At 39.5% G+C, this 21603-nt stretch overlaps 1 protein-coding gene and 1 long non-coding RNA gene across 2 annotated transcripts in view; one reads left to right on the top strand and one right to left on the bottom strand.

Annotated features, from left to right (window-relative positions):
• LOC148131348 (uncharacterized) overlaps positions 1-1923 on the bottom strand; it is a 62274-nt gene extending 60351 nt beyond the window's left edge. Inside the window, exon 1 of the long non-coding RNA XR_015749101.1 lies at positions 1607-1923. This is a non-coding gene — a long non-coding RNA (uncharacterized LOC148131348). The remainder of the gene's footprint in view (positions 1-1606) is intronic.
• On the top strand, positions 740-20135 carry PHGDH (phosphoglycerate dehydrogenase). The gene is made up of 12 exons (XM_026681827.2): positions 740-954; positions 11424-11575; positions 13526-13591; positions 14006-14060; positions 14142-14240; positions 14384-14516; positions 15412-15560; positions 15917-16069; positions 16948-17080; positions 18041-18168; positions 18498-18717; positions 19899-20135. The coding sequence occupies exons 1-12, from the start codon at positions 799-801 to the stop codon at positions 20051-20053; spliced, it is 1599 nt and encodes a 532-aa protein (XP_026537612.1). The 5' UTR covers positions 740-798; the 3' UTR covers positions 20054-20135.
• Positions 20136-21603: the final 1468 nt, after the last annotated feature.

Genomic DNA, 21603 nt, shown 5'->3' with positions numbered 1-21603 from the left:
AATTGAATTTAGATATGAGATAATTAAAAATAAAGTTGAGAAAATCAAGGGAGGGGAAAAATTATGGAGAAAATGTTAAAATAGTAATAAGATATGGAATAGAACACAAAGATGAATATGAAATTGAGTTTTTGTCTGTATGAAGAAGTGATAACCTGGGATCATGCTATTCTCAAAAAAAGATGTTTTATTTGTATTATGTTTTTGTGAAAACCCAAATGAAATTTATATATTAAAAAAAAGCATCGACGTATTCTTGCTGACGTGGTAGTTACTGATTTTTGCTGATGTAACGCAGACATGTGTTGTTCCCTTCGGATGAATGCCAAGCCTCGTTTATTTGGCGCAGCGTGCCTTACACCCGAAAATAAGCGCCCTTCGTAGCAGAGTCCGCCTTCTGCCCTTTTTCCAGCTGCATCCTTTTCCGCTCCAAGCAAGCCTTGGGGCAACCGAGGTGTCTCCGCAATGCATCCAGCTCAGCTCATGACAAGGAAGGGACAAACTAAACAGTGGCAAGAAAGAAGCGAGAGCCAGCTGGCTTTGGGTCCGCTTTGCCTTTGTCAACAAGAAATTCAACAGTGGCAGAATGAAGCTAAGGGATTTGTGCTGGTGCAGGGAAAATTCCACGGAGGGGCGGAGGTTATGAGGAAAAGGGGGAGGAGGTGGGACCTTGACACTCCGCTCCAATCGAACGAAGGGCGAGAAAGTCTTTATCACGCGCTACGAAGCAGCATTCTCCCTTTTTTCGCTTGCAAGTGCTTAGGAAAGGAGTAGCTACAGCTTTACCACGAAGCTAGGATGGCCCCGGCGGTAGCTGCAGGAGTGCTCACTCTGACTAAAGTGTTGATCAGTGATAGCCTGGACCCCTGCTGCAAGCAGATCCTGGAGGCGGCCGGAATCCAAGTCCTAGAGAAATCTAACCTCAGCAAGGAACAGTTGCAGGCCGAGATCAAGGTAAGACCAAAAGAACCTGAGGTTACTTCGCTTCACTCCTCTAGCCATCAAATAATCTCCTGGATAAGTTTCAATGCCGGAAAGGGGGGGGACAAAATGTTAAGCTGGGCAAGATAGAGTCGGAGGATGAGCTGTGTCCCCCTCCCTCCATTTCCAGCTGTTCATGAATTCATATCAATATTGTAAAAAAAATGCCGGGACTAAAGTTAGAATATTTTCCTCATTTCGTTTAAGGAACGGGATTGGAGGTTAGGGAGCACTTCGCTATTTTAGTCTTCCTATCCGTCTGACTCTCGTGATCCAATAGTGGAGGCTTAAGGGTGTAGCAACCAATGCGAGATAGATTTGTTCAAGCTCGATAATTCCTCCCCCACCTTAATGGCTGATTTTAGTTTTTACTTTAAAACAATCTGTTATATTCTGTAAGCCGCCAAGAGTCCGCCGGAGCGGCGACTACAATAAATCGAATGCAAAAATAATACAAGTATTGCAAGATAGAAAGCGGGAGCATAAAGTGCAACTCTGGCTTGATAGTGGAGAACATAAGAGATTCCAGAATAGTTTGCTCGAATACAGGTTGCTGAATTTGTAAATCAGACGTGCTAATGCTCCAAGTCTAAACCTTCCGGATTTTCTTTAAAAGCTATCTTACTTTGGGGATGATGGGAAAATTGAAGGATAAATCTGAAGGATTGGGGTGACTAGAATCTCACCCAGTTGACTTGCTTCTTGGAGAACCGTTGTTCTTTAAACTCAGTGGGAGGCACAGCCAATGGTAACTCAAATCCGCTATGATTTGCATAACCCGCCTCATTTCTTCGTTCCAATCATGTTGGAAGATTGTAGAACAAAGAGCTGGTTGGGAACTGGCCCAATTTATCCTTGGCTCTTGTCCTGTGAACAACTGTTGAAATTGGGTTGTTCCCAATGGCTGTTCCCAATCCCAAGGACATTTTAGCAATTAGAAAGGAAATTGGTGGGATTGTGTTGAAGAAATTCTGTCTGTCCTTGTTTCCACCCCTTCCTGTTTGGAGGAAGGGGGGAGGGGAGATAAAATTTGCTTGGCTTCATATTAACCTGGAACGGGAAAGGAACTTGGCTGCACCTGTCTGACAACCAAAGAAAACTAAAAAAATATACTTAATGTTCCCCATGCTTTGCCTATTGGACATAAGGAAGTAAAAAGATCTGCAGCCTGATAAGTCCTTTGCAGGGTGAAACTGATTACATGCTGCTTCCCGGTGATCAATAATAACAGAAAAACCTCTCTTCCTCCCCCTCTTCTAACGGGGAAGTTATGTTAAACTTTGTACACTACATAATATCTTTCTAGTCTGAGAGTTAAAGAAAAAAGGAAGGTGGGCTGTATACAGTATGCATTTCTACAAATAGATTCTTTAAAGAGGGAACTCCTGGTTGCTGCAGTTTGACTCAGATTGAACCTTGTCCAGAAGAATCAACTGGCGGGGGGATAGTGTGTGGGTCCAGGGAGGATCCTGGGGATAGAGAAAGTAATGAGTGCAGGGCCTATACTTCATGTGAGTAATATCTTATTTTTTCCTTCTTTGTGATACATCACCATATACTGCATGTTAGGTTGTTGTTTTTTCATGCAAAGGATTTACAATGCACAAATATGGAATTTCTACTTATCCCCCTTTTGCCTTCAATGAAATGGACACAGGAATAGAGAATTGATTTTGAAAGAATGTGTCAGATCTGCCCTAGTCTGCCCCCTCAGGAAAGCAAGACTCTTGAATCCATTGAGTTGAATCAAAAGAAATTTTACTGAGAGAATCTGGTTGCAGTAAAGTCAGGTGGAATCTGAAGGTCCTGCACAAAGTAAAAGCACTACTTTTGTTTTCCCATTCCCAACCCCCCTGACCAGTCCACTGACAGCCAATGTGATGCTGAGAAGATGTTTTGAGAATACTGAGGTGCTGGGCAGATAACAGTTCACACTTGGGGCACAATAGCCTTGGAACCTGGTGAAAACGGTCTGGAAAGGAGTCTGTCCCGTCTTCAAGGACAGTCCCCCTGGACTTCCGGGTTGAGCCCTCCTCCCTGATGGACCGTAGATCATGACTGTCCGCTGCTATGGTCCGTGCTCTTTCGTTGGAGAGCCCCAATCATTGCGATTAGGGGCTGAAGCTGCCTTGGAGGGGCAGTGGAGCAAGGGGAAGCTGCAAGCCAGGTTTAGGGGAGCAGCATCTCCCCTCCTGGGCTTGGTCTTTTTACCCCCGAAAATGACTGAAGCGGTGGTCCAAAATGGCCACCCCGAAGAGGAGGACTCAGCTGGACTAAGATTTGTGCAGGAGTGAAGAAAGAGGTGGACAACATCTGAGCCGGGACACTTGGGCGAAACAACTAAACAAAAGTACCCTGGGATTAAGGTAACATTGAACTTTTAAGAAAAGAAAAGTGAGCAGCGGAAAATACAAAGGGACAGGAAAAAAATAAGAAAATAATTTTGACAGCTAAGTGGGGCTTCGAACCGGGAAAGGAAGAAGATGGAACTAAAGACTTAATTAAATTGGACTAAAATATTTTGGCAATAAAAAGGCATAAAATAAAGCTGGACTTAAGATTGTCAAAAAATAATAAAATTTACAAATTGGAGACTGGATTGTGCTGGAATATTGAGGTTCGAAAAACCCTAAATAAATAAAATAGGAGAAAAGGTGAAGACTTTGTATAATGGAGAATGCCATCTTCTGACAAATAACTTAAACTCAAACAAAAGGGAAATCATCCTGTATCTGTATGAACTTATGTCGATATAATGTTAAAAAATATTGAAACAAAGTAAGAACTTTAGAAAGTGAAAGCGGAACCAGAATAAAGAAAGAAGCAAGGAAAGACTGCCTGTGGGATTGATTGATGTTTTTGTATAGACCCTGGGTTGGAACAATTGAGAACTTTAGAAAATTTGAAGAAGAAAGAAGGAAAGTAAAAGTGTTTTTTGTGGGCTTCAACGATTATAAAATATAAGAGTGTGTAATGATGATATCTCTTCGGGAATTAAGAATGGAACTTAAAAATATGAGAAAATTACTACAGGAAAGAGGCGAATCACTTTGCTCTGTGTTAGAAGAAATGGAGAGGGCAATTGAAGAACAAGAAGAAAGAACTTGAGAAAAGGAGAAGTCGACTCAAGGAGAAGCCATTTTAAATAGACAATACAATAAATAAAGAACACCACAAAGATGAGGGGAAAGAAGGAAGGCTAAAAAGTTGAGATTTAAGAAGATAATCAAAAAGGGAATACCTGTGAAATCAGGAGAGTTAGAAAGGCGCAGCAGAAAAGGGGAAAGGAAGATATCAAGAAAGAGAGGGATATAAACCGGAATGAGAAAAGATATGGGGAAAAAAAGGGAGGAGAGGCAGTAAGAAACAGGTGCAGGAAATAAAGAAACACGGAAATAGTAAAATGATGAAAATAAATTGTTTTTTCAGAGATAATGGTTGATGAATTAAAAGGGGGATTCTGCAGGGTGACAAGGGGTAACAATATATTTGCAATTAAAAATATTTAGAAAATAGGGTAATATAGATTATTAATGGAGGGTTAGATACTGATAACTCTTATTAGATGAATATACATTTTTATTTTTATCTTTAAAAGAAAAGGTCTATTGAAGAAATTGTAATAATTGAAATGAATGTGAAGATGTTTAAAAATGAGGTCAATATCAGTGACCAGGAATTAAACAGTCAATCTTTCCCTTTTATCTTTTTGAAATTAGAAATAAAATTAAGGGGGGAAAATATATTGCGGAATCCAAATTAAAAGATGTAATGATTATTATTGTAACTACTTAAAAATAAAGGTTTATTGGGAATTAAGATGAGGGAATAAAGGTATATTTTAACCACTGAGGTGTCACACTCAAAGCAGTAAAAGGGGGAAACCTATGCTTGTTTCTTTTTCTTTTGTGTTAAAACTTGTATTAATCTAGAATTTATAGAAAGAATGTGTGATGGAAAGAAAATATTAAAGATTAAAGAACTATTTAAATTAATAAACTAATATAGACTATTAAAAGGAAGGAGAGACATTGGTAACATTTTTTATTAGGCAAACATTGTTATTTTTTGTTTTTAAAATAAATATCAAAGGATTATATTTGAAATAATTGAAATGAAAGGATGTTTGGATTGAGATTAATGTAAGAGACTAGGATTAATTTGCTTGTTTCTCTCCTTTCTGAAAGTTTGGAATGGAAAAGGTAATAATAGAATTAAGTATGCATATATGAATGTATAACTATTGTCATATTTGTGTGTAAAAGTGATGATCCGGAAATATGTTGTCCACTAAAAAGAGCTTTTTGTTTTTATGTGAAAAACTGAATAAAATTTGTTTTAAAAAAAAAAAAAAGGACAGTTCCCCCTCCCAAGCATACAGCAGAAATGGAAAAACCCCAAGCATGCCATCCCTCCTCTCCTCAGCAGAATGGCAGGACATGATGGTGGGCCTGACATGCTGCCCTCCCAGTGGAGACGTCAGTCTGCAGAACAATAATGAAAAGAGAAAAGGGGTAAAAAAAATCATTTAGGCTTATCAGGATATTGATTATAAAAATGTTTAAGAAGCCTAACAGCCTTGACATGATATTGGTCAACCCACTCATTATGAGCTTTGAAAAAATCCTTTGAAGCAAAAAAATATTGAACCTTGTTCCAGGAAGGTTAGATCTGCAAGCAAAGATGCAGCAGATAAAATAAGAGCAAAAGCCATTTACTCAAGGAAGCCTACCAGAGCTGAAGAAAAGGATGCGAATAGGAGACAAAAAGTCCTGGGAAAACAGTTCTCCAGAGCAGAAAGGCAGGCTGAACCCCCTCCACCCAGTCAGAAGCTGCATTTTCCTGCCCTCAACAGCCTTTAATGCAAATTTTGTCTATGACTCAAATGGCATGGTCACCAGAGGGTGATAGAGAGCAGGTTTTTCTTCCTACAGCAGAGGAAATTCAAAGGAAACTTTTCCATTTGCCTGTATGGCTCCTAATCCTGCTAAACCTCAGATTAGGGATAGACCCAGGGTTCCAGAGCTCAGATTTACCTCTACTGTGGTGGGGCTCCACCCAGCAGATAACATGGACTAGAGTTGTCTGATGAAATTAAGGCCCTTATATCTCAGGCCATGTCACATGTTGTGGCCTCTACACTGCAAATAAGTCATCCTTTCTTGACCTTGGAGCCCCCAATACAGACTATCCATCTGTACCAATTACCTACAGAGGTACTTAGGCACCAGAGGTCAGTATCACCAGCCCACTCAGTCAGGAGCAGGGCAACAGTGATAGAGGAGGAGGACCAGAGGGAGCAGGGGTTCTCACAGGATGAGGACTTGGTCCCTGATCCTCCCCCCCTTTACTGGATTGTACAGTCCAGCACTCTTTAAATCATTGCTTCACAAAGCTAGAACCACAGCTCAGATAGGTTCAGAGTACCGCACTCCAGTAGAGCCAGCAGGTGGCTCTAACAGCAAGGTGTTCTCAGAACCTACCATAATTGCAGCACGACATTCCTGTCCTAAGCTGTTCCTCAAGGTTGTCCAGAGACAATGGACTCAGCCAGGTACCTTTCCCACCCCGTGGGGAAATGATAATATGGCTCCCCTCCTCTAAGGCACTTCAACTGCCAGCATTGGATGAGCCATTGACTTCCCTTGTCTCTCCCTCCACCATGTCTGAAGACATAGTGGAGACCCTGAAAGCTGAAGATAGAGAGATGGAATTAAATTCCTTCAGAACACATCAGGCCAACACATGGGCAGTTAAGGCAGCGGCGGCCACCTCCTTTTTCACTAGAACATCCTTACTCTGGCTTCAACAATTGCAGGTGAGAGTTCCCCCAGAGGAAATTTGGATGCACCAGGACATTAACAAACTGGTGGCAGCCGCCAAATTCGCAGCCGATTCATTCTTACATGCAGTCCATTTTTTCTTCAGGGCACTCGCCTCCAATGTCACATCTCTCTGCTTATTATGGCTTCGCCAATGGCAAGCAGATATCAGAACAAAGGGGAGGCTTGCCCCCGCTCCTTATACAGGAGCATCCCTATTTGGGGATGCCTTGAACCCCTTCCTTGTTGAGAACAAGGAAAAGCACAAGGTCTTCTCCCTTACCAGAAGAGCGGATAAGCAGGCATCTCCTTATACCTGCAGGCAGTCCTTTCAGCTGACTGGGTCAGGACTGGACTTTACTCAATTCCAACAATCCTACCCCACTAAAGCTGACCATCCATCAGACAGATCAGGGTTTAGAGACAGGACTAGGCAACAATTCCAGTCCAAGTTGCCCTTTCATGGCTTTGGAGGCTGTCCCTTTTGCCGCTCTGAATGACTGCCAGGACCCACCTCTCATTGGTGACTGCCTGGCCCTATTTGCGAACCAATGGGAGAATATCACCACCGATTCTTGGGTCCTGAAGACTGTATGATTTGGCCTTACTCTGGAGTTCCTCTCCATACCCCCAAGAACCTTCACCCACTGCCCTACCTCCAAGAACCTCATCAAGAGAGATCTTTTGAACAAGGCAGTCCAACACCTGTTGGACATCCAGGCCATCAAACTGGTGCTGGAGGACCAAAGGGGGCATGGCTTTTACATGTCAGTGTCCCATCCTTGGAGAATTCCTCAGGACAGGATTTCCCTCAGCCAGGGTGTCTTGCAACACCCAGAGCCTCAGTGGCTCCAATTGACCACCTGGCACTTGAGAATCCTGAGGAAGGGCGACTTCTCAGGGAAGGTGATACGAACAATCCAAGCTTCCAGGAGACCTTCCATTAACAGAATTTATAATGCTACCTGGAAGGTGTTCTGTAAATGGTGTGCTAGGAAGGACATGGACACTACTGTGGTTTTTATTCCACAAATCTTGGACTTTTTACAAGATGGTCTAGACAAGGAATTATCACCTAGCACACTTCACAGACAAGTGGCAACCTTGTCCACGGTACACCATCTGGTGGTACCTACCTTCAACAGAGGTGCCATTATTCTAAAACCACCTGTGATTCACAGGTACCCCACCTGGGACCTGGCTAAAGTGTTACAGGCCCTCACCTCGGTTCCTTTTGAGCTGCTTCAGACTATCAGTCTGCATTATCTGACATTAAAAGTCAACTTCTTAGTGGCCATCACAATATCGGAGCTGGCAGCTCTTTCTGTCAGAGAAGATCTTTGCACCTTTCACATGAAGAGGGTAGTTCTGCGGCTGGACCCCTCCTTCATCCCTAAAGTCAACTCCTGCTTTCATAGGGCTCAGGAAATTGTGCTACCAGACTTCTGTCCGGGTCCATTTCACGACCTGGAGTACAGATGACACACTCTGGATGAAAAGAGGGTGCTCCGCAGATGCATCAAAAGAACATCATCACAGAACTGTTCGTGTCATTTCAACTGTCTTCCATGGGTACCAAGGTCACATCATCAACCATAGAATAAGGGCTTGTATAGCCAAGGCTTACAAGACTCAGGCTCTTCCCATACCCAGATGAGTAACCACCCATTCAACAAGAAGTGCAGCTACCACAGCTGCATGGGTGACACAGGCCTCACTTGAGGACATCTGCAGGACAGCAACATAGTCCTCCCCGTCTCCATAAGACACTACAAACTGGACACATTCGCCTCCACAGAGGCAGCCTTTGGCAGATGGGTGCTACAACGAGTACGTACAGATGGGGGATCACAGGACCAGACCGCTTCTTGCCCATAGGAATAGCTGGCTTTGGTATGTCCCATGTGTGTGGATTCTCCAATCAGCATGCTGTAGAAGGGGTGTTGGCTTTCCTGAACGCCTTTTCTCACCATGATGATGGAGAATCCACTCCCACCCTGGTCCGGTGTCCTGGTGGGAGGCTGAGCCAATACCACAAAGAAGATCATCAGGTGGCTGCACCTTCATCGTGACTGGGTTTCTGACCATGGACGGAAGAGGTGTGGCAAAGTTGGATGACTCAGTCTCTGGGCAGAAAGGCATGAATCAACCCATGTGTGTGGATTCTCCATCCTCATGTTGAGAAAAGGCATTCAGGTAAGTCAATGCCTCTTCTCCAAAACACCTGTGGCAGGACAAGAAATAACATGGAAAATTATCAGAGAGAGATCTAGAATTAAGGAGAAATTTCCTGATAGTGAAAACAATTATTAACAATTTAATCAGAAAGCAACATATGAAAATTCCAGTCTGGTTGTCAACTACAGAAGCATTTGCATACCTAGTTATTTACAAAATGGAACATACTGTTAGATATGGTGAAATTTTAAATGAAAAGGGTGAAATCTAAACAAGAACTAAAGGAGCAAGAAATTAAGATGAATTGGTATACATATATATATGCAAATACATTCTAGGTATGATAAAGATTGTAAAACAGAGTGATTTTATAATGAACTTACAGAATTGGATGAAATCTTAACAGGTACTGATGAGAAAATGATTTTAAAAATTTATGGTTATTTACTTGGAATTAAATTGCAGGAAGAACAGATTAAAGAAACAATGATTGCCTGGGGGAAGAATTTTGGATACTAGATAAATGGCAGTTTGGATCTAGATAAATGGCAAAAATTATGGTCTTGAAATTATAAATTGACATTGTCAGTAGTGTATAAAGAGAACTTGTATAAGATGTTTTACAGATGGCATTTACCCCCAGCACGAATAGCGAGGATGTTCAAGAACAAATCAGAGAAATGTTGAAGTATCATCAGATACCTGGATCATATTATCACATGTGGTGGACATGTGTGGAAGCTAAGATACTAGACTAAAATTCATACATGGCTTGAAAAAATGACAAAACAGCATATAGATTTGAAACCAGAAATATTTTTATTGGGTATCTTGCCTGAAGTAGAGAATTGACGTATTTGATTATAAATGTGTTAACAGAGGCTAGAATTGCATTTGCTAGAAATTGGAAAAGTGAAAAAAAATCCAATAGAGGAAGAAGTTATTAAGAAAAGGATGGAATGTGCAGAAATTAGTAAATTGACACTAGCAATCAGAGAGCAAAAAGATAAAGAATATTATAAAATTTGGGATTTATTTTATCAATGGTTAGATAAGAAAATAGACAAGTAATAGTACAATATGCAAGACAATATGATGTAATGATATTATATAATTGAATATAATGAAATGAATTCTCAGATTTGTTAAAATTCAGATTTGCTTGATAAAGAACTATGTGAATTTATAGTTGAGTCTAATAATGATATAATAACAATATAATGTAACATAATATAATGTGTATAATTGACTTATGTAATATGAATATATGTTTGGAAGGGGAAGTGTTGATATTATGACATTGCACAAAAGAAATGTACCAACTGACACATTGTTTTTTGGAAGATGGTTTTATGTTGATGTTTTATATTTGTGTTTGTTAGTGTTTGTCTTCAAAAAATAAAAAACTTAAAAAAAAACCAATTTAATCATAATTAACCTCCAGTGATTTTTTGAGAAGCTTGCCTCCAAAGGTTGTACGTGCTTTTTCACTCAAGGTTTTTTAAGGAGAGATTGGACAGTCATTTGTCCAGAATTGTGCTTGAGCAGGAGGTTGGAGTAAAGACCTCTAAGGTCTTACCCATTCTGTAATTCTTTTATCCAGTTTTGTTATTCTAAATTTCATGTCTGAATTAGATTTCCAGTAGTCAAAAGGACTGCATTTCACTAACCCTTATTATCAATAACTTGATCAGAATAAATTATGCAAATGAAATTATATAAAGTGTATGGATGATGAGGCATTCAAGTTTTCATTGTCTAGAGCAATCCACAAATTGTGCCATTTTTCATAACCTTTGTAACTTTCTGACAACCCATTGGTTAAGTGATAGATCTTGCTGACAGGAATGGAGAACCTACTAGCTTTTCCTCTTTTGAAATCAAAGTCACACTATTGCTTATAACAGTGGTTCTCAACCTTTTCTTCACCATGGACCTCCTTTAATTACCTATTGTAGTCATGGAGTATGGCCACGGACCCCCACGACTTAATTCAAGATTTAAATTGTAATATTTGTTCAAGCCTTTGCAGATCGTCTGTGATGACATTGCAGCCCCCCCAGGGGTCCACAAACCACAGGTTGAGAACCACTGACTTACAGAAAGGTTGTACCATTCCTCTCACAAGAGGAATAGAGCTAAGGATGGAAGAGGTGGATTAGCCATTTTAGCCTTCTCAGGCTCTTTGTTTAAAATTACTACTTTTCTGCAGTGTTTCTGTGGGAAAGAAATGTAGAGGTGATCTATGAATTGATGGGTCCATAGTTTTATTTGGGATCCTTATCTCTATAAATGATGCAGCTTTCAGCCTCCTTATAGTTTCCTGATACCTGTCTGGTTTAAGAACAGGAATAGAAGGCACATTTCTAAACCTTGGTTATAGTTCTCTGAGCAGCTTTGTGTTCCCTTGTTGACTTGCTAATTGGATTTTGATTTCTTCAGGATGTTGATGGACTCATTGTACGCTCGGCAACCAAAGTGACTGCAGAGATCATCAATGCAGCGGAAAAGTTGCAGATCATTGGGAGAGCCGGAACTGGGGTTGACAATGTAGATGTGGAGGCTGCTACAAGGAAAGGAATCCTCGTCATGAAGTAAGTCAGCAAGAGGTTTCCAGAGAGCAAAAGCATCCCCAGCTTTTACATGGAAGAAAATGCAGAGATCACCAGGCACCTAATTCCAGAGCAAGCCTGTCTGATCTGATCTTCAACTCCTGGATTTGCTCATAAAGCAGAGGGTTCAGGAGCAATGAATTGGCAGGCTTCTTTCTGAAAGACATCTGCTGTCACTCAGTGAAAACAATTTTAGTTGCCTCTGTTTTAAGAGATCATGCCTTTCCTTCTAAGGATGAGCACATTTGGTACTAGGATTCTGTAATGAAAATCCCTATCTCCCTTTCTCTGCTCTGAGTTTGTGGGTGGCACTTGTTGGAGAAGTGAATGCTCAGCATAACTATATCTTCTGAGATCTTTCCTTACTTGCCAAACAGAATTTCCTTGCCTGTGACAAACCTCTTAAGATCATTACCCTCTTGTTTTTTCTCTTATTCCTTCATAGGAAGAGAATCATTTCTCTCCTCTACATTCATCCTCTACATTCATCCTCTACATTCATCACTGCATAGGCTCAGGCAAAGAGAAATTGGACTGTCTTCTTACTCACCCTAGGGAAAACTACAGGTAGTCCTTGACTTACAACAGATCATTTAGTGACCGTTCAAAGTTACAATGGCACTGAAAATCTGACTTACAACCATTTTTCAGTTATGACCCTTGAAGCATCTCCACAATCATGTGACCAAAATTCAAATGCTTGGCAACTGATTCATATTTATGACCGTTGCTGTATCCCAAGGTCATGTAACTACTTTCTGAAACTTTCTGACAAGTAAACTCAATGGGGAAGCCAGATTCACTTAACAAAGTTACTAACTTGTTAACTACAATGATTCACTTAATATCTGTGGCAAGAAAGGTTGTTAAATAGGGCAAGACTCACTTTACAAATATTTCACTTAACAACAGAAATTTTGGACTGTGGTCATTAGTCGAGGACTACCTGTATTCAACTCAATCAATGCAGCTCAGCCTGAAGGAAAAAACAAGCAGGTGGATTTTTTTTTTTAAAAAAAAAATCTCCCTTATCTTTGCCAAAGCTACAACTCCTTAAGAGTAGCAATTCCTATTAACTCTGGGGGAGAAAATATTCTTGCTTTTGCCTTTGAAAATATTTCAGGTTGCTTTTAAGTTTATATGGTATGTTTTGCCTTCACCTATAAGTCACTGATGTGCTGTGTCCAGATTCTTCATTTTTTTACTTATTTTTTCATAGTTCATTTAAATGCACTCTGATCACTGGAAATACCTCTGAAACTGCACAAATGGATTGTAATTGTTTAATTCAGGAACTAGCTATGGTAGTAGGATTGCATGCAGTCTTCCATGATTTATTATCAAATTAATTTTTAATGTGACAATGTTAAACATTAACCATATTCCAATCTCATTATCACAGGTGAGCTGGAATCTGCAAACTCTAGATTTTCTTAAGTTCATTCCTACAGCTCTAAACTATAGTCTAACATTACATTTTAATATGTAATCTCTAAGTAATTATTTGGGCAGTATAAAATCATTTGTGGTACCTCAAAAGTGTAAGGGGTATGATATTTTGCCTGCATAGAAATTAAGGGATTTATGTGTGGTGTTTAATTTGAGAGATTAGATTAATTGCTGGTGGCTACTTTTTGAAATTTTGAGACCCACCATGAAAGGTCTTCCTTTTCTTCATATGATTCTTCTTTTAGCGACAGAGAATTGAAAGCACAATTTCAATTATGGAGCACTATCTTTTTGAACTTCCTAAACAGCATTTTTGTCTTTTTCACTCAAAAGTCTGTGTGTAGTGTCTATCTGGAATGTTACCGGTTAACTTTGGGAAAACAATGTGTATGAAACGAGTGCATAAAAGCCTATGTTGATTGCTCTCCTAAGTGACTAGGAACTGTTAACCCTTTATTTCTTTCTTATTGCTTTGCTCCATAGTACTCCCACTGGCAATAGTCTCAGTGCAGCAGAGCTAACATGTGGTATGATCATGAGTCTGGCCAGGTAAGTAATATCATTTCTGGGAAAGAATGGAACATTCTAGCAAGAGCACAGGCTACCTTGAACTTCTATCTTGCAAGAAATTAAATATTAAATAACAGAGAAAAGAGTTAAGATCTCATAAGTTATTAAGAGGGTACTATATTAGTTGTAGTTATTTCATTAGAGTAACTGACTGACTTATATTTGTATTTTGTATTTCTACACATGGGATATCAATTTAAGTAAAATAAGTTTTAATATGGAGGTGCATGGTAGGCATATAATTGGTAGTAACCAATTATAGTTTGAAATCAAAATACAGCAACTTGGAACTTATCAAATAAAAACAGAATAATAAGAAATAACAATGCCACCCTGATTAAAAGCCTGGGGTTTTTTTTATTAGCCTATTTGTAACAGAAATTGTTATTCCAGGCAAATTCCACAAGCTGCAGCCTCAATGAAAGATGGAAAATGGGACCGTAAAAAGGTAAGAAGCTGATTCTATGAGGATGTCATATATTTATAGAGATTAGGAATTGGTTCAAACCAATGTATCTTTCTGCTGCAGTTTATGGGGATGGAACTTCAAGGGAAGACCCTAGGCATTCTAGGCCTTGGCAGGATTGGACGAGAGGTAGCCATTCGGATGCAGTCCTTTGGCATGAAGGTAAGAGTGATTTCCCCCTCTGCTGCCTTGGACCTCCTCTTCTCAAAAAGGCTATGGATAGCCAGTGCCCCTATTTCCTAGTGGTGGTAGATGGAAATCTCAGCTATTCAGACAACTTTTCTTTCTTCTTTCTATCTGTGTAGACCATAGGATATGACCCCATAATCACGTCTGAGGAGTCAGCTACCTTTGGTGTTGAACAGTTGTCATTGGAACAGATCTGGCCACTGTGTGACTTCATCACAGTGCACACCCCACTTCTGCCTTCCACCACAGGTGAAGTGCCAGTTTTGAGGCCTCTTGTTATGTTGGAGGGATCTTTCTGTAATACTGAGTTACTGTATGTATTCTTATGTTTGCTGCTTATTATTAGCAAATGGAATAGATACAACTTATGCAAACAAAACTGAGTGAGAAAGGAGTCAGTTTAGGGAGTAAGAAAGAAATTTTGACAGAGATATGCAGGATTTATTGTCTCAGCAAAAGGAGCTGAAGTGTTTTTAAATAATATAAGGAAGTGACTGAAGCAGACACCTCCATAATTCATTAAAATAGGAGGAAGAGGAAGTATAGCACAAACGGACTTGCATGATTCTATTAATATAACCAATCTTAATAAAAGTTTTAGCCTATCCGGAGTTGATTTCATGGTCTGTTCTAACTAGTGGGCTTGACAATAAGGAAGGAAATTTGGAATGATTGACCATGAGGTAAGCAGGCATCTTGAATGAGAAAAAAGGAATCTTTTGGGGATAAGGAATGGAGAAATCGTAATATGAAAAAACCCTAATGAGAAAACCCTAATGATGCAGACAAGGATTACTTCATTGTAGAAGGTGTTAGTGAAGAATTCTGGATAATGGAGGAAGAGCAGTTATGTGTCTTTATATTAAAATTCTGCAGCTGTAATTGTGGAAACCATGAGAAAAGCACATGTTTTACTATGGTAATTTACTTGAATAATGTTTCTTAACTGGTTTATTTCTTTGTTCACAGCTTTGAATTTTCCTACAGGAAAAGATGGTATTCAAGTTTTTATATAAATGGAAAGGCAGTCAGTTCACTTGGCATGTGATATAATTGTGGTGTTACAAACTTCTAACAAGGGTAACTACAAGAAGAAGAATACATTGGACTTTTATTCAAGTTTTCTGATCTGCTTTTTTTCTAGGGCTTCTCAATGACATTACATTTGGTCAGTGCCGCCATGGGGTCCAGGTGATCAACTGTGCCCGAGGAGGTATTGTGGATGAAGGTGCCCTTTTGCGGGCTCTCCAGTCTGGCCGCTGTGGAGGAGCAGCCTTAGATGTTTTCACAGAGGTGAGGCTTTGTGACATCTTGTTTTGCTTTTAACAGTTCAGTTCCGCTGGTCAAAGTGGTGGTGCTGATGGAGCTAGTAGTTCTACAGCAGTTTCCTCTGACAGCCAAGCTAGCTGAGGAACTCTGGAAGTAAAAGGTCATATTTTTGGTCATGTACTCTGATTGGGGATAGTGTCCATTTCAGGATAAAAAATACATAGTTGCCTACTAGTGTTCTAGAGCTAAATATCTGAAAATGCTGCTCCTTATAGTTTCAACTAGTTGGAGTTTTACAATGTCTGCATTATTAAGGGCAAAAATTTCTTTCTAACTCAACTAAGCCTTTCATAACTAGACAAATTCTTTTTCCTTTTTAGGAGCCACCCAAGGATAAAGCCTTGGTTAACCATCCCAATGTAATCAGTTGTCCTCACTTGGGTGCCAGTACCAGAGAAGCTCAAAGCCGCTGTGGAAGAGATATTGCCATGCAGCTTGTAGATTTGGCCCAGGGCAAGGCACTGGTTGGCACCGTGAGTCCTACATTTAATCCTCACCTACTAATGATTTGTATATCATTTTTAAAATTCTTGTAACTAATTTTAATTTTAAACTTATCATCATTAAATGGTCAAAGACCAGCACAAATTTTAAACTCAGTTTCTGCATATTCTAGCACATTTCATTTTTTCAGAAAGAGTTGAATTTATAAGCAAAATCACAACACATTTGAGATGTGATAAACATAGCTAACTTGAATACAGGCTAAAGCACACCGTATTAAGTTCAATCTAAAGTTCAGCCAAGCTTCAAGGTATTGTGCTTGTACTGACCAATCCAGCTTATAAGTGCTAACTTTCATTGTGTGAATGCCAGTATTACTTTTAACAAATGACAATAAAAATAGAACTGGTTGACATAGTGGAAAGATATTAAGCTCTAAAATTGAAAGCAGGCCTCAGGATAAATACTCCAAGGGAATAGATTTTCAAAGAAGATAATATAATGATATGTTGGTATTCAGCTGCTATGAAACTCATCAAATTTGGTACTTAATGCATTTTGATGTGCAAATATTGTCCCGGTAATAATAGTTTGTTTGGTATCTAACGCATAAGCTAGAACTTGACAATATTGGCTGTTTTATGACTCGCTATATTCTTTATGAGAAAAATGTGTTTGGTACTCATCACACCTCCCGGAACCAATTGATGATGAGTACTGAGGTACCACTGTACTTTAGAGCTTGAATGGTATTCCATCTGTAATTATTAAAGATATAATAAAGAAAAAAATATAAGTTCATTTATTAAGTGACTCAGCACTATAAACAAAATAACTGGGGAAATGGTTATGGGTTAGAAGTCTAGTGCAATAGGCAATTTCACACTGCTGTTCTTCCCTCTCTCAGGTAAATGGACAGGCTCTCAGCAGTGCATATGCATCCCATACCAAGCCATGGATTGCACTGGCTAGAGCTTTAGGAAGTGTGCTACGTGCACTGAACCACCAAGTGAATGGAAGAGTGCAGCTTATTACCGAGGGTGAGATGAGAGATCCAGGCATAGAGCTTGACTTTCAGATATTGGCTTTTTACCAAAATCTTTTCACTCCTTTGCCTTTGCTCTCTCGTCTTCCTACTTAACTAAACAGAAAAGCTTTATTTTTCAGCCTACATAATTTCTCTTGTGCGTGTGATTTCCTCTTTTAAAAGAGAATAACTTTCACCCTCTCTGGGATGCCTTTTGTTTCCTTCATTGTTTTGGCTTCTGCTCTCTTCTCAAAGTTTTAAGAAAACATGTTGTAGAAACATGTTTTGTAGAAACAAAATTTCTCATTTTGTACTTTTGCAGTTCGTATCTTCTGCTAAAGTTTATGTATGGCAAATTGTCATTATCCATTTCCTATTTGCACATAAAATCTCATTTGCTCTTGGTGCTAAAGAAGCAAAGGCCTACTACTGGTACAATTGCCTGAAAAGAACAGAAGATAGTTCTGAATTTACTTCCCCTGAAAAGAGACAGATATAAACAAGATGATTTGATTAGATTGGAGGTTAGATAAGATTAATCACGTCCTTCCCTCGGATTGCTTATTCTCACTTAAACTAATTTGGGAAATTCTTCTGCAACAAAAGGATGCATGGGATCCATTTTTATATATATTTGTATGTGTAGATATACACATCTATGTGATAGCCAGAAGGCCACCTTCTGGCTATCACATCAAGGCACAGGAGGGAAGCCCTATTTAAAAAGGTCAGGGTGAGAGGCAAAAGGCCTTTTCCTTCTCTGAAGGGGTGAAGCTGGTGAGATGATCATCTTTCAGGAAAAGATTTACCTGTTGTAGTCTCTAACAAGAGACAAACGGAAACCTGTAGTTCTGCTTACAGGGATGGTTTCTGCTTGAAACCCTGGACTTGTCTCCTCAGTTTATACATCTTCTGAGGAGAGATAATATTAAGTGCCTTCTGATGATTTGATCATGCCTGTAATTTTCACTAGGTTCAACCTTGCAGAAGTCTAGTAACTACTTGATTCCTGCTGTGGCAATGGGGCTCCTTCAAGAAACTGCACAGAAGGATGTGAACCTTGTGAATGGGCTGCTTCTGGCTCAAGAGGCTGGGTTGAAGGTACATAACTCCCTTTATCCCTAGAACCGAAGGCCAGTTTATTATAGGCCTTTGCGAAAACTACAGGATCATTAAGTTATTTCTGTAAAGTTATTTCTCTTAAGAAATGCTGCTATTTCTTTCTGTATATTTCCATAATTATAAAACAGGTTGAAAACTGGACATTTTCTCCAGCCCAGTTATGGCTGCACATAGTACAGTTCTATTTTCATGATAGACAGGAACTCAGCTTTCTGCAGAGTATAGCTATGCATATTTGGAAGAAGAAATTTGGGGGGAAAATTTCTTTTAGGGAAAACTGTACTAACTTCCCTCTTTCTGACTCCTAGATCACCACTACTCACACTGACAGAACACTGGGCAATAATGCACAACTTCAACTAACTGCCACTAATACCCCTCATATGCTTGTTGGCTCTGTGCAAGGCACCATTCCATGCCTGCTAGAACTCAATGGAGCAACCTTCAAGCAACTGGTCCCTCTCAGTGGTCCTTTGCTGTTCTACAAATCCAAGACTTCCAGTGTCGGTGTGTTACCAAGAATTATTGGTAAGGCGAAGCATTTCTCATCCCCTTCACTGACTTTTTAGTAAGAATTTTGTTTACAACCAAGTTGCCTCCAATTTGTGTTCCAAAGACTAAAAACATAGAAAAGGACGAGTCATGAATATAATCACCTTTAGTGTATCTATGAATAACATTGGATTTTAGAAGAACTTTTATGGTAAGCGCTCCAAGGCATGATAAATAACAGGTGAAAAATTAATAGTTGTATAAAGATGCTTTAAACCATGATATAATGAATAATATCTGTATTAATAGATACCTATAAGCATCTGCTTATGGGCTTTGGGATGGAGGGAAATATGGGTATCCTTGCTTAATGACTATTCATTCACTGACTGTTTGAAGTTATAGCAGCACTGAACAAATGGTAGTTATGACTGGTCCTCAAAATTATGGTTACTGGAGCCCTACAGTCATGTGATCAAATTTCAGGCACCAAGCAGTCCAACCACATTTACTGTCTGTGTGTGCTTCAACTTCCTCCATATCTGTCCTTTTGGTCATCCTGCACTTCACTGTCATCACTATTTTTGCCATGCTTCACCACATCCAGCTGTTTTTACCATCTTCCTGCATCTTCCCCTCATACTGTTGATGAGGTATACTAAACTGAGGAAGCTATTGGCTCTAACAACTGCAGCTGGGTCTACCAGAACTGCTGGTGTTAAGTGATATGATCACATGTTTCATGTAATGACTGCTTTGTGACAGAAATTCCTGCCCCGTTTAGAATTGCTAAGCAAGGATTACTTATATGGAAAGCAGTTCTGTGATATATGAAAATAAATGGCATGGTTAATGGAGAGAAGATTGAAATATAGATCTGGAAGTTCCAGGCATGAGTTTATTATAAATTACAATTTGTAATGAACTCGTAATATGTGCTATATGACCGGCAGTCATTATGAACTAGGTTGTTTTTTTAAAAAAAAATCCCACTGCATAAGGGAGAGACAAAAAAGTGGGAAGGGTGACATAATTTTTGGCCGCCTTTTTCATTTATTGAGGGTGTGTTAAAATAGAGATCTATTTTGTGCACCCATTTTATTTTTTAAAAAATATCACTACATTTTGGCACCAAAAGTTAGCAGTGTAGACTTAGAAGATTACAAGTCTGCAAATGTATAATCAGTTTTCTGAAATGGGCATTGTTCTGATTTCAGATCTGCTAGGGAAGACCAAAATAGAGCTGCTGTGCTACCATCATTCCAGTACTGAGAGTGGAGAGGAGTGGAATGTCCTGAGTCTGTCTTCTGCTCTACAAAACCTGCAGGAACTGAAGCCACATCTGACAGAAGTGTTCCAGGTGATACTTTAAGTTCTGGTGAAGAACCTGACAGGGCCCACCACTTTCTGTAATGTGAATCTTATATATCTAATTAAAGATAATGCAACAATGATTTTGTGCATCATTGCTTTATGTATAATACAGTTGTTGTCCTTGAGAGCTCTAAGATGAAAATATATTTCAGTGTGAGAAATAAAATAGTCTTGACCACTTATTGATATAAGATCTTTCAAGGTGGCTCTTAGTTTTGAAGAAAACAGAATGTGTAGCTTTATTATTCAGTAATCATACATTCCTTTCTTTTGTTTGCAAATAACATTTATTTTAGTATTTCTACAGTGCATTTTTCAGATGTTAGTTTGAAGGACAGACTTTTCAAAGCACACTCAGCAAATTTTACGCTCAGGGGAAAAATTGTACCTCAGTCCTTGAGAGGATCTGTATCTTAGGTGAGTGACTCAGTTACTACCTTCAATATCTGAAACAAATTTTTCAAGAGATCAGCATCCTCGTGGAGCTCTTAGTGGAACTTCCATTTTCTTTTTCTTGAGAAAACTCTCTTCCTCTTTTTCACTAATTTATTTATTAGTACACAGAAATGTTCAGTCCTCTGAATCTTTTTACAGCCAGGGACCTAAATATTTTTAGGAAGGTAAAATGCATTGGTATATTGAGTACTGTCAAACAATATTTTCTATAATTTAAACATTGTCTGTCTAATTCTGATGTAGGAGATGACCAGGCTGAGCCTGAGGGCATGGTCAGATGTATCAATCAATTTGCAGTCACTATGTCCCTATGACCTAAGTCCAATCCCCCTTGAAGTCCATTCACTCTTATCTGGTGCCAATTTGCCTTGACTGTTAGTAGATCAGATTCTTATGTATAGGTAGCATGAAATAAACTTCTAATACTTTTGAATTCTATTGTTCCTGAATTTTTGCACCTACCATCAGCTCCCTTAAACAGCAATTTTAAGCTTAATTGGAGAGTCAGAATTTCCCATCCCAGTCCTATTCACCAAATTACAAACCATCAACCGACCAATGTCATCCCTGCTGAGGGGGATGCTTCATTGGCAGAGGAACTGAATCATTTTTTTGCTTGCTTTGAAGTAGAGACAGATAAAACACAACTACCAGCCAACTGTAGCCCCCACCTCATTGTGGAGGAAGAGGAGGTGAGAAACATTCTGAGGGCTGTGGACCCTAGAAAGGCGGCCGGTCCTGACGGTATCTCTGGCTGAGTGCTTAAAGACTGTGCTGATCAGTTGGTTGGAGTCTTTACCAGGATCTTCAACCTGTCTTTATCCCAATCCACTATTCCATCTTGTTTGAAGGCTTCCACCATTGTTCTGCTGCCAAAGAAGTTTCCTATCAATAACCTCAACGATTACAGACCAGTGGCACTCACTCCTATCATCATAAAGTGCTTTGAAAAATTGGTCTGCCGGCACATCATTTCTGGTCTTCCACATACATTTGATAAACACCAATTTGCATACAGAAAAAATAGATCTACAGAGGACGCTATAGCCATCACTTTTCACACTGCTCTGACTCATCTAGAACAGCAGGGGG

Source organism: Notechis scutatus, chromosome 3 (assembly GCF_049901735.1).
Source record: "Notechis scutatus isolate UNSWTSFEM ecotype Mainland chromosome 3, rNotScu1.2, whole genome shotgun sequence".
Taxonomy (NCBI): domain Eukaryota; kingdom Metazoa; phylum Chordata; class Lepidosauria; order Squamata; family Elapidae; genus Notechis; species Notechis scutatus.
Note: the sequence above shows the minus strand (reverse complement) of the source record. Positions and strands in the feature narration are given on the sequence as shown.

Coding starts and splice junctions, on each gene's coding strand:
- PHGDH (XM_026681827.2), top strand. CDS start 799: ATGGCCCCGGCGGTAGCTGCAGGAGTGCTCACTCTGACTAAAGTGTTG. Junction 16,070..16,947: donor GCAAGGCACTGGTTGGCACC/GTGAGTCCTACA, acceptor TCCCTCTCTCAG/GTAAATGGACAGGCTCTCAG. Junction 17,081..18,040: donor AGTGCAGCTTATTACCGAGG/GTGAGATGAGAG, acceptor AATTTTCACTAG/GTTCAACCTTGCAGAAGTCT.